At 41.7% G+C, this 15,574-nt stretch overlaps 1 protein-coding gene across 3 annotated transcripts; it reads left to right on the top strand.

The window, feature by feature from the left end:
• The first annotated feature begins 366 nt into the window (after window positions 1-366).
• On the top strand, window positions 367-15,574 carry stat3 (signal transducer and activator of transcription 3 (acute-phase response factor)). 3 transcript variants are annotated; one of them, XM_058049730.1, is made up of 24 exons: window positions 367-553; window positions 2,414-2,547; window positions 3,285-3,528; window positions 3,612-3,704; window positions 4,617-4,698; window positions 4,761-4,861; window positions 4,931-5,082; window positions 5,154-5,312; window positions 5,413-5,505; window positions 6,850-6,909; window positions 7,034-7,063; window positions 7,149-7,242; window positions 7,322-7,369; window positions 7,441-7,524; window positions 9,130-9,228; window positions 9,331-9,466; window positions 10,317-10,369; window positions 10,446-10,540; window positions 10,607-10,746; window positions 10,823-11,044; window positions 11,116-11,158; window positions 12,819-12,878; window positions 14,006-14,109; window positions 14,930-15,574. In XM_058049730.1, the coding sequence occupies exons 2-24, from the start codon at window positions 2,420-2,422 to the stop codon at window positions 14,968-14,970; spliced, it is 2,361 nt and encodes a 786-aa protein (XP_057905713.1). In that variant the 5' UTR covers window positions 367-553; window positions 2,414-2,419; the 3' UTR covers window positions 14,971-15,574. The 3 variants fall into 3 exon arrangements, with proteins under 3 accessions (XP_057905713.1, XP_057905714.1, XP_057905715.1); XM_058049732.1 differs by having other exon boundaries at window positions 479-494; XM_058049731.1 differs by lacking the exon at window positions 12,819-12,878.

Genomic DNA, 15,574 nt, shown 5'->3' with positions numbered 1-15,574 from the left:
TATTTCCTTACACCTGTGCTGAATAATGAAGGTCAGAAATGCACAGCAATGGCGTTGACAATGACGTCACCACTGCCAGTAATTCAGATGACTTCCAGCCTGGCTGTTCCGCGGAAGCCTCGCGTCCTCCCTCCGCAGATCTTAACTCTCCGGGCACTTCCGGAGGGAGGGTTTTCAACCCCGAACAGCGCAGTTGCGACAGCAATAAAACTCATCGCACTCAAACATTACTGCGGTAAAGTCCCGCCTGTTTTGCCTGCATAGGGCAGTCTGATTGGTTTACAGATCTTATTCCAGTAACCATTGGCTCAATAGACCTGTCAATTAAACGGTTTATGGGGTTTGTGTGGCTGGAATGGCTGCAATGTATACAACCAGGCTTTCAGACGTGAGCGCTGGAAGAAGTGGGTGGATAGCTCTTGACACTTTTCTGTGTCTAATTTATCGCTTTACAATTATATTTTTTTGCCTTCGCAGTAAACATTTTCTATCGAGTGAGTAGTGGCAGTCTTTTATTGAGGAACTTTCTGATAGAGTCAGATTCTCAAGTTAGGTAAGCGGCCGTCACGACTTTTGCTTCGCCTTTATTATTTAAATATTCAGACGATTTTTATTTTAAATAATTCTTTATACATTGTTATATATGTTATTTACAACGCTAAAACATCGTTAAACCCGTAGATATAGCTGCAGGGGTTATATTCGATTTAACTTAAGTTTCATTGGCAATTGTTGTTTAGTTTCGAATTCCGAAATGTCCTTTTAAAATGTTTAAATGAAGATTAAAAAAAGTTGACAATGTTTTCAAAAGCGATCACGTTAATGATTAGATTTCTCAATATATTATATTGTTTCTTTAATAATATATTATATAAAAGTGTCTTTCAAGGCAATGGCTAGTTTGCTGCATTGGCCACGCCCATCTCCATCCTCATTATGCAAGCCAACATGGCGAACACAACACATTGACTTTGCTATGAGGGCGATTATACGATTTAAAAATCCATGCATTGTTCTGATATGTGTCCCAAGCTTTCACATTGATGCTACTGTGTGCCGGAAAGATTTACATTCTGCCTTATTCAGATATACTGGGCAGTGTTATTCATTTTAAGGAGGCGTTCTGGCTTGATCATACAGTTTTTTTAATCAACATTTACATGCAGTTCTGTCTTTGGTTTCAGTTTCTGCTTATGTATGTAAGAATGTCACAAAAATGAAACTTGCACCTTTGTTGGAGAACATTATCACTTGCAGGAGGAATCGCAACCAAAGTGTTTGCTTTTGAGAATCAAGTTGTGCTTTCCCAGAAAGGAAGGGAATGAACCTGCTGTCATTTGGCTATTATAGAATATTATAGTTTTTTTTTTATAAATGATTACATCATCCCCAAAAACAAATGGGACATTCTGACTTTATTCCTGTAAAATAGAAGTTTTCTTGTAAAAATTATGTATTTATTATTTTAAGACAGTGGACCCTTTGCCTTTTATTCTCTGAATATTTTGAAATTATTCTCTGATTATATTTTAGGAAATTTAATACCATGTCACAAATGTATTCTAGTGCCTTTATTTTTGTGTGATTACACCTTTATTCATGTGATATTTGAAATACGATCAATGACTTAAAAATCAAGAAAAAAGTTTAGTAAAATAGTATAGTACAGTAAAATAACAACTTTAGTTCATTTGATTGGTTAAGATTAGACTCGGCTGTGTTAAACCCTCTCACACCTCTCAGGGATGGAGGCGTGGGTGCACTGCGCTGCGCCAGGCTGCGCCAGACTGCGCTGTGCCAGACTGCGCTGTGCCAGACTGCGCTGTGCCAGACTGCGCTGCGCCAGACTGTGCCAGACTGTGCCAGACTGCGCCAGACTGCGCCAGACTGCGCCAGACTGCGCTGCGCCAGACTGCGCTGCGCCAGACTGCGCTGTAATTTGCAAAGTACGCCTGCTACACCCGGTTGGCACGGCGTAAGCATGGCGCAAGGCAGGTGCGCCTCGCCTGCGCCTGATCTACAAATTACAGCCCTTACTTTTTATTTTATACTGGGTTTGAAATCATGGGTGTTCATTTAAGATGGTCATATGAGAAGATGACATACTTTACGCCATGCTGTTGCTAAGGCTCGTTAACATGAGCCGGCTAGCTTTCTATCCGTGCAGCTAATTGTTAATCAATGAAAGCATCTATAAGTACTCTCAGGTTGCAACTACGCCATTCTGTAACTCTACACCACGTCGGAGGAAGAGGAAGCATCCACGTTTCTTTACTAGCTAACAAAGCAGGGGGCAGGTTCAGAGGAGGTTAACGTAGCCGTTCTTCAATGTACAGGAAGTGGGTGCACTGGTTTGCGGAAAGCTTCCTGTATTAATATTAGATATTTAGCTCAATATTTTGTTATGTTGCAGGTCAAGATGGCCCAGTGGAACCAGTTGCAGCAGCTAGAGACCAGGTATCTGGAGCAGCTCTACCACCTATACAGTGACAGCTTCCCTATGGAACTGCGGCAGTTCCTCGCACCCTGGATCGAAAGCCAGGACTGGTGAGAGAGACACGCGTTTTGATGCACGCGCAGTTTCCTTTTACAAACATCGATCTACGTTGTTATGACCCACTTCCTGCATGTGCATCACCGTGACTTGCTGATAAGCAAGAACGTTCTTAATGATGTTAATCGTAAAAGGGAAAACAATAGAAGAGTCGGTGCCAACTTCCTTTTTCTCTTCCTTATCTATCCATTTGTCTTGACTAGGCTTGGTATGATAACATATTTTACTGGATGATAATAGTTCATAAAAAATATTATCAGCATTAGTTAAATTGCAGAATTTGCGCTGCGCCAGGCTGCGCCGCGCCAGACTGCGCCGCGCCAGACTGCGCCGCGCCAGACTGCGCCGCCCCAGACTGCGCCGCGCCAGACTGCGCCGCGCCAGACTGCGCCGCGCCAGACTGCGCCGCGCCAGACTGCGCCAGACTGCGCCAGACTGCGCCGCGCCAGACTGCGCCGCGCCAGACTGCGCCGCGCCAGACTGCGCCGCGCCACACTGCGCCGCGCCACACTGCGCCGCGCCACACTGCGCCGCGCCACACTGCGCCGCGCCACACTGCGCCGCGCCACACTGCGCCGCTCATGTAATTTGCAAAGTGCGCTGGCTGCACCCGGTTGGCACAGTGTAGGCATGGTGCAAGGCAGGATAATAGTTCACAAATAATATTATCAGCATTAGTTAAATTGCAGAATTTGACATATATGTGCATTTTATTCTTTTATTCTGAAAGGGCTTACGCTGCCAACAAGGAGTCGCACGCCACCCTGGTGTTCCACAACCTCCTGGGTGAGATAGACCAGCAGTACAGCCGCTTCCTGCAGGAGAACAATGTCCTATACCAGCACAACCTGCGCCGCATCAAGCAGCACCTGCAGAGCAAGTACTTGGAAAAGCCTATGGAGATCGCCCGCATCGTCGCCCGCTGCTTGTGGGAGGAGCAACGCCTGCTGCAGACCGCCACCGCAGCCGCGCAGGTCAGATTTAACAACAGCGATGCTGTTATTATAGTTTTGAAATGATCGGGATTATATTATGATGTAGTGTAATATCATGTCAGGACGGACAGGCCGCCCACCCTACAGGTACCGTGGTGACAGAGAAGCAGCAGATTCTGGAGCACAACCTTCAAGACATCAGGAAACGAGTGCAGGTTTGTTTTGTGCTAACACAACATACCCAGATATCATTTATTTCAGCTTCTTGTGCACTGTAATGATGTTTTCGATGATTTTTCCCTCTATAACAGGGGTCTCAAACATGCGGCCCGCGGGCCAAATGTGGCACGCAGGCCACTAGTTTGAGGCCCCCGCCTTGATATGAAAGTTTAATGTTAGTGCAGGCCCCGCGCAAGTTTGATATGCATGCTGTATGGTATCATGTACCCAGAAAAAAATTATTACGTTTGATTAATGTTCATGTTAAAGGTTAAATAACTGTTAATAGTTATCCTCCCTATCCGTGTGGAAGTGGTAAGTTTTTGGCTATTTAAGTTTAAAGGAAATAACTTGAAGGCTACCGTTTAAGGTGGCTAGCTCTCTAGTTTGCGAGTTAGCATGTGTCTCAAGACCCTGCAGTTGCGCAATATGTTGTAAATAAAAAGAGTATAAATGTGACTATAGTCGTGTTTTGTCATGTCTACAGGGCTCTAATAATGCTTTGTTAATTTTAATCTGAAAAAAAATAATTTGTCTACCCACCAACTATATGTGGTTTCTTAAGTTTTTATTATTTGACGTTTTATTATTTTTATTATATTTATTTATTTATTACTGATTGATTGATTTTCTTTATTCTTGATTTGTTTATTTTTTTTTTTCATCTTATTTTGTGTAGAAAAATAAAAAGTAAGATATTTGAGAACAGTGGAATGTTTTATCAGAATTTTTCTTGTAGAAAATTGGAACCAAAGCAAAGTTTTTTTTAATTTTTTTAATTTTTAATAAATGCGTTTTTTTGTTTTTTTTGGAAAACCTGAGTCTCACCCAGACCCGAGCTCCAGTGGCCCCCAAGTAAATTGAGTTTGAAACCCCTGCTCTATAACGTTCCTTCCACCGCTCTACAGGACATGGAACAGAAGATGAAGATGCTGGAGAACCTGCAGGACGACTTTGATTTCAACTACAAGACACTGAAAAGCCAAGGAGGTCGGAACGATTTATTCCTTTTAATTCGGAATAAAAGTCACACTTAAAGTGTGTGTTTTCAGAGTTATCCCAAGACCTGAACGGCAACAGCCAAGCGGCCGCCACCAGGCAACGTATGGCTCAGCTGGAGCAGATGCTGAGCACGTTGGACCAGCTCAGGAGGGTTGGTGTAAAATAATTAAAAATAAATAAATAAATACCACATATGCTAATTGGATATTTGTGTTTGTAGCAAATTGTGACAGAAATGGGAGGCTTACTGACCGCCATGGATTACGTACAGAAGAACCTGACAGATGAAGAACTGGCCGACTGGAAGCGACGGCAGCAAATTGCCTGCATCGGGGGTCCGCCTAATATCTGTCTAGACCGCCTGGAGACATGGTAAGCTTGCACCAAAAATGCATCACTTGGTGGTATCAAACCAAAGTATTGTTGATCGTTTCCCTGACCAGGATCACGTCCTTGGCCGAGTCCCAACTCCAGATCCGTCAACAGATCAAGAAGCTGGAGGAACTCCAGCAGAAAGTGTCCTACAAAGGGGACCCCATTGTCCAGCACCGGCCTGCCTTGGAGGAGAAGATAGTGGACTTGTTTCGTAACCTCATGAAGAGGTATTTCATCATTAATGCATCTACTTGCATTATTATTATTATTATTATTTTTATTATTATTATTATTCTGCCCTAACTGTGTCCATGTGGTTCTCCACAGTGCATTTGTGGTGGAAAGACAACCGTGTATGCCCATGCACCCGGACAGACCGCTGGTTATCAAAACAGGCGTGCAGTTCACAAATAAAGTCCGGTAAGGAATGAGCTCCATGGTCTTAGGGGATGCGCTTGTTATTTTCTTCATCTTGGCAAGACGTTCTGTGCTTCTACGTTTGTGGGAACAGTTCAGGGAAGACCCTTTTCTGTTCCTATTACACAAATTTTATTTTCTTTTATTTACAAATTTGGGTAATACGAGTTTAAAAGTCAATATAGGGGTGTTATTTCATGTCTAGAGGGCTCTAATAATGCTTAAATATTCATTCATTTTCTACCGCTTATCCACACGAGGGTCGCGGGCGGGTGCTTGAGCCTATCCCAGCTGTCTTCAGGCGAGAGGGCGGGGTACACCCTGGACTGGTGGCCAGCCAATCACAGGGCACATATAGACAAACAACCATTCACACTCACATTCATACCTGTATTGACAATTTGGAGTCGCTAATTAGCAAGTAGCATGTTTTTGGAATGTGGGAGGAAACCGGAGTACCCGGAGAAAACCCACACATGCACGGGGAGAACATGCAAACTCCACACAGAGATGGCCGAGGGTGGAATTGAACCCTGGTCTCCTAGCTGTGAGGTCTGCGTTCTAACCACTCGAACACTGTGCAAAAGGTGCTAAAAGGTTTTATTTTCTTTTATTTACAAATTTGGGTAATACGAGTTTAAAAGTCAATATAGGGGTGTTATTTCATGTCTAGAGGGCTCTAATAATGCTTAAATATTCATTCATTTTCTACCGCTTATCCACACGAGGGTCGCGGGGGGTGCTGGAGCCTATCCCAGCTGTCTTCATGCGAGAGGCGGTGTACACCCTGGACTGGTGGCCAGCCAATCACAGGGCACATATAGACAAACAACCATTCACACTCACATTCATACCTATATTGACAATTTGGAGTCGCTAATTAGCAACTAGCATGTTTTTGGAATGTGGGAGGAAACCGGAGTACCCGGAGAAAACCCACGCATGCACGGGGAGAACATGCAAACTCCACACAGAGATGGCCGAGGGTGGAATTGAACCCTGGTCTCCTAGCTGTGAGGTCTGCGTGCTAACCACTCGAACACCACACAGCCCCTAAAAGGTTTTATTTCCTTTTATTTACAAATTTGGGTAATAAGAGTTAATATAGGGGTGTTATTTCATGTCTAGAGGGCTCTAATAATGCTTAAATATTCATTCATTTTCTACCGCTTATCCTCACGAAGCTGAATATATTGTAGTTTGTTGAGTTTTTTGGATGGTACAAGTACATGACATGAATATCTTCACTAGAAGAGTGTAGCCTATTAAAAGGGGCGGGCCATGCAGTTGATATCATTTGCATAATGGTGTAGTACACAATGAACATCCTTGTTTATTTTCTTTCAGGCTACTTGTGAAATTCCCTGAACTAAATTACCAGCTGAAAATCAAAGTTTGCATTGACAAGTAAGGCTTTTTTTATTATAGTACATTTTTTATTACATTTTTATTTACATGTTTTATTATAGTACAATCTCAGTTAGTATTATATGAAAAAATACTGCATTTTACTATAAATTTTATCTTTCAGGGAGTCTGGAGATGTGGCAGCAATCAGAGGGTAAGGTTTTGTAACTTGTTTTTAACTTTTTTTTTTTTACTTCTAAACGCACAAAATCAAAAGTCTCACTTTCGCTTCTGTTTAGGTCACGAAAGTTCAACATCCTGGGCACCAACACCAAAGTCATGAACATGGAGGAGTCCAACAACGGCAGCCTGTCGGCGGAGTTTAAACACTTGGTGAGTTGTAGCAAAACTCCTTCGCTTTCTGTGACAAACGCTTCCTCACGACGGAACCCCCACTTCCTGTTCAATGCAGACCCTGAGAGAGCAGCGGTGCGGGAACGGCGGACGCACCAACAGTGACGTAAGCATCGAAGGCCTCCCGTTCGCCAACACCCTGCAGCCTTGATACTTAGGAATTTTTTTTCTCTGTAGGCATCTCTTATTGTCACCGAGGAGCTCCATCTCATCACTTTTGAAACAGAAGTTTATCATCAGGGCTTGAAGATTGACCTGGAGGTAGGTTCCTCAAGGGTTCCTCAGGAAGTCCTCCTTAAAAACTACACTGGAAGTAACTTGTAACAAGCTTAACTTGCACAACATCTTCTGCACTGCGATGGACATTTCTTTGACGTATATTTCTTGTGTCAATGACACACAAGCACCAGACTTGATCGCTGCAGCAACAGGCTTTTATTGCACGTTCACTGGTACAATAAATCCCTAACATGGGGCCGCTGTTGTAGCCACGTCAAGCTAAAACTCAACTCTGAATCCCCCAACGTCACTTCCTGTCGGCCCCTCCACTCTGCGCCACTAACACCAGGACACATTTACAGAAGCACACGCAAGCACAAGTCTTATTTATGTATTAATTTGGGTATTTTTTTTATTATTAAAGGTGACCATAGGGGTGCTATTTCATGTCGAGAGAGCTTTAATAATGTCAAAAACAGGTTTTTCCATGCTGTCATTATGGAAATATTCCATCTATGAATAAGGGAAGCATCACTTCCTGTCTGCACCTTATTTTTTATTATTAGACCCCGACTATAGGGGTGCTATTTCATGTCGAGAGGGCTCTAATAATGTTAAAAACTGTTTTTTTTCCATGCTGTCATTATGAAAATATTCCATCTATGAATAAGGGAAGCGTCTCTTCCTGTCCGCATCTTATTTTTTATTGTTAGACCTGACTATAGGGGTGCTATTTCATGTTGAGAGGGCTCTAATAATGTTAAAAACATTTTTTTCCATGCTGTCATTATGAAAATATTCCATCTATGAATAAGGGAAGCATCACTTCCTGTCTGCACCTTATTTTTTATTATTAGACCTGACTATAGGGGTGCCATTTCATGTCGAGAGGGCTCTAATAATGTTAAAAACATTTTTTTCTATGCTGTCATTATGAAAATATTCCATCTATGAATAAGGGAAGCATCACTTCCTGTCTGCACCTTATTTTTTATTATTAGACCCCGACTATAGGGGTGCTATATCATGTCGAGAGGGCTCTAATAATGTTAAAAACTGTTTTTTTTCCATGCTGTCATTATGAAAATATTCCATCTATGAATAAGGGAAGCATCACTTCCTGTCTGCACCTTATTTTTTAGTAATAGACCTGACTATAGGGGTGCTATTTCATGTCGAGAGGGCTCTAATAATGTTAAAAACAGGTTTTTCCATGCTGTCATTCTGAAAATATTCCATCTATGAATAAGGGAAGCATCACTTCCTGTCCACATCTTCTACCCAGACACATTTGGGTATTTATTTATTTGTTATTATTAGAGGTGACAGCTGATATCTTACCAGGTTGGTAGTTTTTAGTTTACATTTTTGCCCCAAAACAAAATTTTTAGTGGGGAAATAGCTTGTATATTCTCTAGTATGGCTACCTTAACGTACTTAAAATTTAATTATTTCACAACACATAGCTCATATTGCTCCCTCATTGCATTAAACCATTATTTTATTGTGATCAATAGTTTAAAAAAATAATGTATGTATACTGTATTTGGCACAGAAAATGTAATATATGAATTAGTATTAATGTTTGTACAAATGTGAAATTTAAGTGCAATATGAAGTCATCACAAACCCCCCTCTTGTGTTCAGACGCATTCACTGCCCGTGGTGGTCATTTCCAACATCTGTCAGATGCCCAACGCCTGGGCCTCCATCCTGTGGTACAACATGCTCACCGATCAGCCTAAGGTCAGACCGGTGCCTCCTGTGGAGAAGTTCTCACTGACACGCTGTTTACACGCAAAACTAAATGCTGCTGTGCTGTCCTTTTTTTTTTTTTTTTTTTTTCAGAATGTGAACTTTTTCACCAAGCCCCCCGTGGGGACGTGGGACCAGGTGGCAGAAGTGCTCAGTTGGCAGTTCTCGTCCACCACCAAGAGGGGGCTGACCATCGAACAGCTTACCACACTGGCTGAGAAACTGCTAGGTGAGTTTTTTGTCTTCTGTTTATGTTCCTCACATTTTTTATATGTAAAAAAGGCCAAAAATGCATTAGCGCGCAGATGTCTCACAGCTAGGAGACGAGGGTTCAATTCCACCCACGACCATCTCTGTGTGGAAGTTTGCATGTTCTCCCCGTGCATGCGTTTATGACCTTCTAAATCAATTTTTTTTAAACATTATTAGAGACTTATAAACATCAAATAACACCCCTATAGTCACCTTTCGAGAAGACATAATAAAATAAAACAAGCCATTTAAGAGTTGTTTTTTTAGTTTTATGTCGGTAACGGTCGCATCATTAGCAAGAGTAGTTAGCACACAGGCCTCACCCAAGTTCGATTCCATTCTCAGTAATCTTTGTGTGGAGTTTGCATGTTCTCCTCGTGCATGCGTGGGTTTTTTTTCCGGGTACTCCGGTTTTCCTCTCACATTCCAAAAAACATGCTAGGTTAATTAGCGACTCCAAATTGTCCATAGGTATGAATGTGAGTGTGAATGGTTGTTTGTCTATATGTGCCCTGTGATTGGCTGGCCCACCAGTCCAGGGTGTACCCTGCCTCTCGCCCAAAGACAGCTGGGATAGGCTCCAGCACCCCCTGCGACCCTTGTGTGGATAAGCGGTAGAAAATGAATGAATATTCATTATTAGAGCCCTCTAGACATGAAATAACACCCCTATATTGACTTTTAAACTCGGTAGAAAATGAATGAATGAATATTTACATTATGTGAATGGACTGATACAAATTGTATACACAAATGGAGAAGCGGATGTTTGCCTTATGTGTGAATGGAGACGCCCGATTTTTACATGATTTGTATGTGAATTTCAGGGCCGTCTGTCAACTATTCCGGCTGTCAGTTCACCTGGGCCAAGTTCTGCAAGGTACCTCGACTTCTTTATCCGCCATATTGTTGCTCCAGTGGGTGTGGCTAATATGACTTTTTTTATGTTTTTGCAGGAAAACATGGCTGGCAAAGGCTTTTCATTCTGGGTGTGGCTGGACAACATTATTGATCTGGTCAAGAAATATATCCTGGCGCTGTGGAACGAGGGGTAAGCCATTGGGGATTGAACGTGTAACACTCTAGATGTTTTTAAATGTATATTTTTGGCCATCAGGTATATTATGGGCTTCATCAGCAAAGAGCGAGAGAGAGCCATTCTCAGCCCGAAACCGCCAGGCACCTTTCTTCTGCGTTTCAGCGAGAGCAGCAAGGAGGGCGGCATCACGTTTACGTGGGTGGAAAAAGACATCAGCGGTGAGCTTCCGAACTGTAGACATAGTCGATGTCGTTTTTCCAGATTGTTTCCAAACGCCTATTCTGCGCCACTCAGGGAAAACTCAAATCCAGTCTGTGGAGCCGTACACCAAACAGCAGCTCAACAGCATGTCATTCGCCGACATCATCATGGGCTACAAAATCATGGACGCCACCAACATCCTGGTTTCACCCCTGGTGTATCTCTACCCTGAAATCCCCAAGGAGGAAGCTTTCGGGAAGTACTGCAGACCCGAGGCGGCTCCTGAACCAGAGATGCCGGGAGACTCCACAAGCAGTAAGTGGCTTCCTATGCGAGTATTGTGTATTTCCGTGTGAAGTACTACAACACTGTCTTGTCTTCAACAGCGATTCAACCGTACTTGAAGACAAAGTTCATCTGCGTTACCCCGTGAGTATGACTTATTTTTCCTCTTTTTTTACCTTCTTCTGCATTTGCATACATTCTGCAAAGACACAACATCCTTTCTATGCATCTCTGCTTCCCTTTTGTTGTATTTATATCACAAATGTTGCCAGATGTTCGTAGGAAAGAGGCCAAAATGGGAAGAAAACTTTCTCGTTATGAGTCGATGATGCTACTGCAAATGATTCTGAAGTGCTTGGGATTTTATTATTTTTTAATTAGATGAGAATGGGGCGCCGCCGTGGTCGAGTGGTTAGCTAGCAGACGTCACAGCTAGGAGACCAGGGTTCAATTCCACCCTCGGCCATCTCTGTGTGGAGTTTTACATGTTCTCCCCGTGCATACGTGGGTTTTAATTGGCGACTCCAAATTGTCCATAGGTATGAATGTGAGTGTGAATGGTTGTTTGTCTATATGTGCCCTGTGATTGGCTGGCCCACCAGTCCAGGGTGTACCCCGCCTCTCGCCTGAAGACAGCTGGGATAGGCTCCAGCACCCCCCGCGACCCTCGTGTGGATAAGCGGTAGGAGACAGCTAGGAGACCAGGGTTCAATTCCACACTCGCCCATCTCTGTGTGGAGTTTTACATGTTCTCCCCGTGCATGTGTGGGTTTTTTTTTCCGGGTACTCCAGTTTCCTCCCACATTCCAAAAACATGCTAGGCTAATTAGCGACTCCAAATTGTCCTTAGGTATGAATGTGAGTGTGAATGGTTGTTTGTCTATATGTGCCCTGTGATTGGCTGGCCACCAGTCCAGCGTGTACCCGGCCTCTCGCCCGAAGACAGCTGGGATAGGCTCCAGCACGATCCTCGTGTGGATAAGCGGTAGAAAATGAATGAATATTTAAGCATTATTAGAGCCCTCTAGACATGAAATAACACCCCTATATTGACTTTTAAACTCATATTACCCAAATTTGTAAATAAAAGAAAATAAAACCTTTTAGCACCTTTTGCACGGTGTTCGAGTAGTTAGCGCGCAGACCTCACAGCTAGGAGACCAGGGTTCAATTCCACCCACGCCTGTCTCTGTGTGGAGTTTGCATGTTCTCCCCGTGCATGCGTGGTTTTTTTTTCCGGGTACTCCGGTTTCCTCCCACATTCCAAAAAAACATGCTAGGCTAATTAGCGACTCCAAATTGTCCATAGGTATGAATGTGAGTGTGAATGGTTGTTTGTCTATATGTGCCCTGTGATTGGCTGGCCACCAGTCATGAATAGATGAGAATGGGGAATGGAAGGACTGACATGTATGTGACTGGATGGACCGGATGTTTATCATATGTGTGGGTGTAGATGGAGTTACATATGTTTATGGGAAAAAAGGACAGGTAGTAGATACCCGAGTCATGTGTGTGTCTTAATGGATTGTTTACATTGTGGGTGTATGTGAATGGACAGACAGATGTTAACCTTATGTGTGTATGTGAATGGACGCACATGTACATCACCTGTGTATGTACAGTACATATATGGAGGGCCGTATGAACGCCGTATGATTGTCCAGTGATGATTCCAGTGTACGGTGGCCTGAAAGGGTCAAAAAGGATCGAAGAGAGTAACTAACACATGTACTCTCGTGTCCGCGGCTTTGGTCCTGCTTTGTGAGGTTTGCTCAGAAAGATCCCTGACCTGTCTCCGTAGGTGTCCCTCCGTGTTCATGGACTTTCCGGACAGTGAGCTGCTTGGGAACGGATTCCCAGGGTAGGCGCTTGGAGGGGAGGGCGGGGGCATGTACGGGATCTTTGTATGTGTGTGTGTGTGTGTGTCATTTGTGTGTTAGTGTTTCTTGTGTTGGAGTGTGTGTCGGAGCAGTTCACCAATCAGCACAATGACTAAACTGCTATTTGTAATGGTAATGGTTTTTATTTCAGATTACAATTGAATGCATCACATAATCAGTTCACAGTTCCACATGTCCAAAAAGGAGTAGGAAGAAGCAAAGCTTATTAAATCCTAACCCCTCCATCTGGTACTTTGACAATCAGTAACTGTTACATTTGTTCACTTCCTGCTTTCCTAATATAATTGTTTTAATTTAATTTAATTTAATTTAATTTTATTTTATTTTATTTTATTTTATTTTATTTTATTTTATTTTATTTTATTTTATTTTATTTTATTTTATTTTATTTTATTTTATTTTATTTTTTTGTCCATAGTAACTGTCAATATAGTGATATATATAGCACATCATGACTGGTTCAAGACTCTTCATCCTTGTATTTAGCAAACATCAACTGCTTGTATTGTTTCTTGAATTGGCTCATCGTTGTGCATTGTTTGATTTCCTTACTCAATCCATTCCATAGTTTGATTCCACATACTGAAATGCTATGGCTTTTTAACATAGTCCTAGCATATAAGTGTTTCAAATGTACTTCTTCCCTGAGATCATATTTCTCTCTTGTAGAGAAGTATTTGATGATATTTTTAGGTAATTGGTTATTTTTAGCCTTATGCATTATTTTAGCTGTTTGAAGATGAACTATATCAGCAAGTTGAAGTATTTGTGATTTTAGAAATAAGGCATTATGAATTATCCTTGCAGTATTTGGTGTAAATGTTAATATTTTTGTACTTGTGCTGCATTCAGGTCCCACAAATGTACTGATCAGCGGCGCTTAGGATATACACAATGTCTGTGTGTGTGTGTGTGTGTACATGTGACAAAACCGCAGGCTGGCTGGCTATGAAATAACATAGCGTAACACCTAACAACATCAAACCATGTATGTGTGTGTGTCAGCATGTTTTGTCATGTCCACAGTCAAAACTCGTATTGAAGCCGGTGATGTCATTGTTTGTTTTTTGTTTTTTTTCCCCCGCAGAACAAACTCTGGGAACACCAGCGACCTTTACTCGCTCTCGCTCTCTCCGCGCACTCTGGACTCGCTGATGCCCAACGAAGCCGAGGCTAATCCGGGACATCTGGGTGAGTTGCTCAGCAACAGACACGGTTCAAAATCCAGTGTATTTTTTTTAAAAAAGACAATACTGTAGTACAGGGGTCTCAAACTCAATTTTACGCATTTATTAAAAACAAAAAAATTTAAAAAACTTAGCTTTGGTTCCAATTTTCTACAAGAAAAGCTCTGATAAAACATTCCACTGTTCTCAAATATCTTACTTTTTATTTTTCTACACAAAATAAGATCAGTTTTTTTTACAATCAGTAATAAATAAATAAATATAATAATAATAATAAAAGGGCAAATAATAAAAACTTAAGAAACCACATATAGTTGACGGGTAGACAAATTATTTTTTTTCCTATTAAAATTAACAAAGCATTATTAGAGCCCTGTAGACATGACAAAACACGACTATAGTCACATTTATACTCTTTCTATTTACAACATATTGCGCAACTGCAGGGTCTTTGAGACACATGCTAACTTGCAAACTAGAGAGCTAGCGACCTAAACGGTAGCCTTCAAGTTATTTCCTTTAAACTTAAATATCCAAAAACTTACCACTTCCACACGGATAGGGAGGATAACTATTAACAGTTATTTAACCTTTAACATGAACATTAATCAAACGTAATAATTTTTTTCTTGATACATGATACCATACAGCATCCATATCAAACTTGACATTAAACTTTCATATCAAGGCGGGGGGCCTCAAAGTAGTGTCCTGCGGGCCACATTTGGCCCGCAGGTTGCATGTTTGAGACCCCTGCTGTAGTAGCTTTGAAACGAGCTGGAATTCAGTCTCCACCTGTCTGTGTGATGTCATCACGTTGACAGAATCCCTCACTCTGGACATGGACGTGGCGTCTCCAATGTGAGGACGTCCTTCGAGATGAACTTGAAAGATGATTGACACTCTGACATGTGACTTTCACCTTCACAAGGTCTAATTATTCTCATATGTATGTCCACTTTTTAATGAATACCAGGAGCTCTGTGGTTATCGTCGCCACTTTCTACATAAAATTCAGTACTTGTTATTTTTCCTGGGAAAATCATCAGCTTTTTATGACAGAATGTGTGTGTGTGTGTGTGTTTTTCTTCGGTTGTTGTCCTATAAGCTATGAACTGCTTTTTTTTTGTGTTACACATTTTTAATCCTTGCCAAATAGAATAATACACTTGTATAGTGAAGCGCTATAAAACACATGTAAATATTTTATTCATATCACTGTTTTGTGCTTGTTTTAGTACAAAAATGAACCTGTAGCGTTCTAATTACTGTGACAACCTGTCTATTCATAGTATGTGTATGGCCTGAATTCACTCGAAAAATCATTGAAAAAATGATTTTTTTTTTTACATTGAATTTATTTGGGAGTAGAAGAGGCACTGCCATGTTTGAAAATTGTTTTCTGTACAAAAGAAAAATGCTGTAACTATTCATTATTTTTAGGCAATAAAAACAAATTCACCCCGAAA

This window comes from Doryrhamphus excisus, chromosome 15 (assembly GCF_030265055.1).
Source record: "Doryrhamphus excisus isolate RoL2022-K1 chromosome 15, RoL_Dexc_1.0, whole genome shotgun sequence".
Taxonomy (NCBI): Eukaryota; Metazoa; Chordata; class Actinopteri; order Syngnathiformes; family Syngnathidae; genus Doryrhamphus; species Doryrhamphus excisus.
This window is presented reverse-complemented; position numbering and strand designations above follow the sequence as displayed.

What these genes read in the sequence shown, in the direction of transcription:
- stat3 (XM_058049730.1), top strand. Translation starts at nt 2,420, where the DNA reads ATGGCCCAGTGGAACCAGTTGCAGCAGCTAGAGACCAGGTATCTGGAG. An exon ending in GATGTGGCAGCAATCAGAGG is followed by an intron (nt 7,064 to 7,148) that starts GTAAGGTTTTGT and finishes GCTTCTGTTTAG; the next exon opens with GTCACGAAAGTTCAACATCC. An exon ending in AAGTTCATCTGCGTTACCCC is followed by an intron (nt 11,159 to 12,818) that starts GTGAGTATGACT and finishes CTGTCTCCGTAG; the next exon opens with GTGTCCCTCCGTGTTCATGG.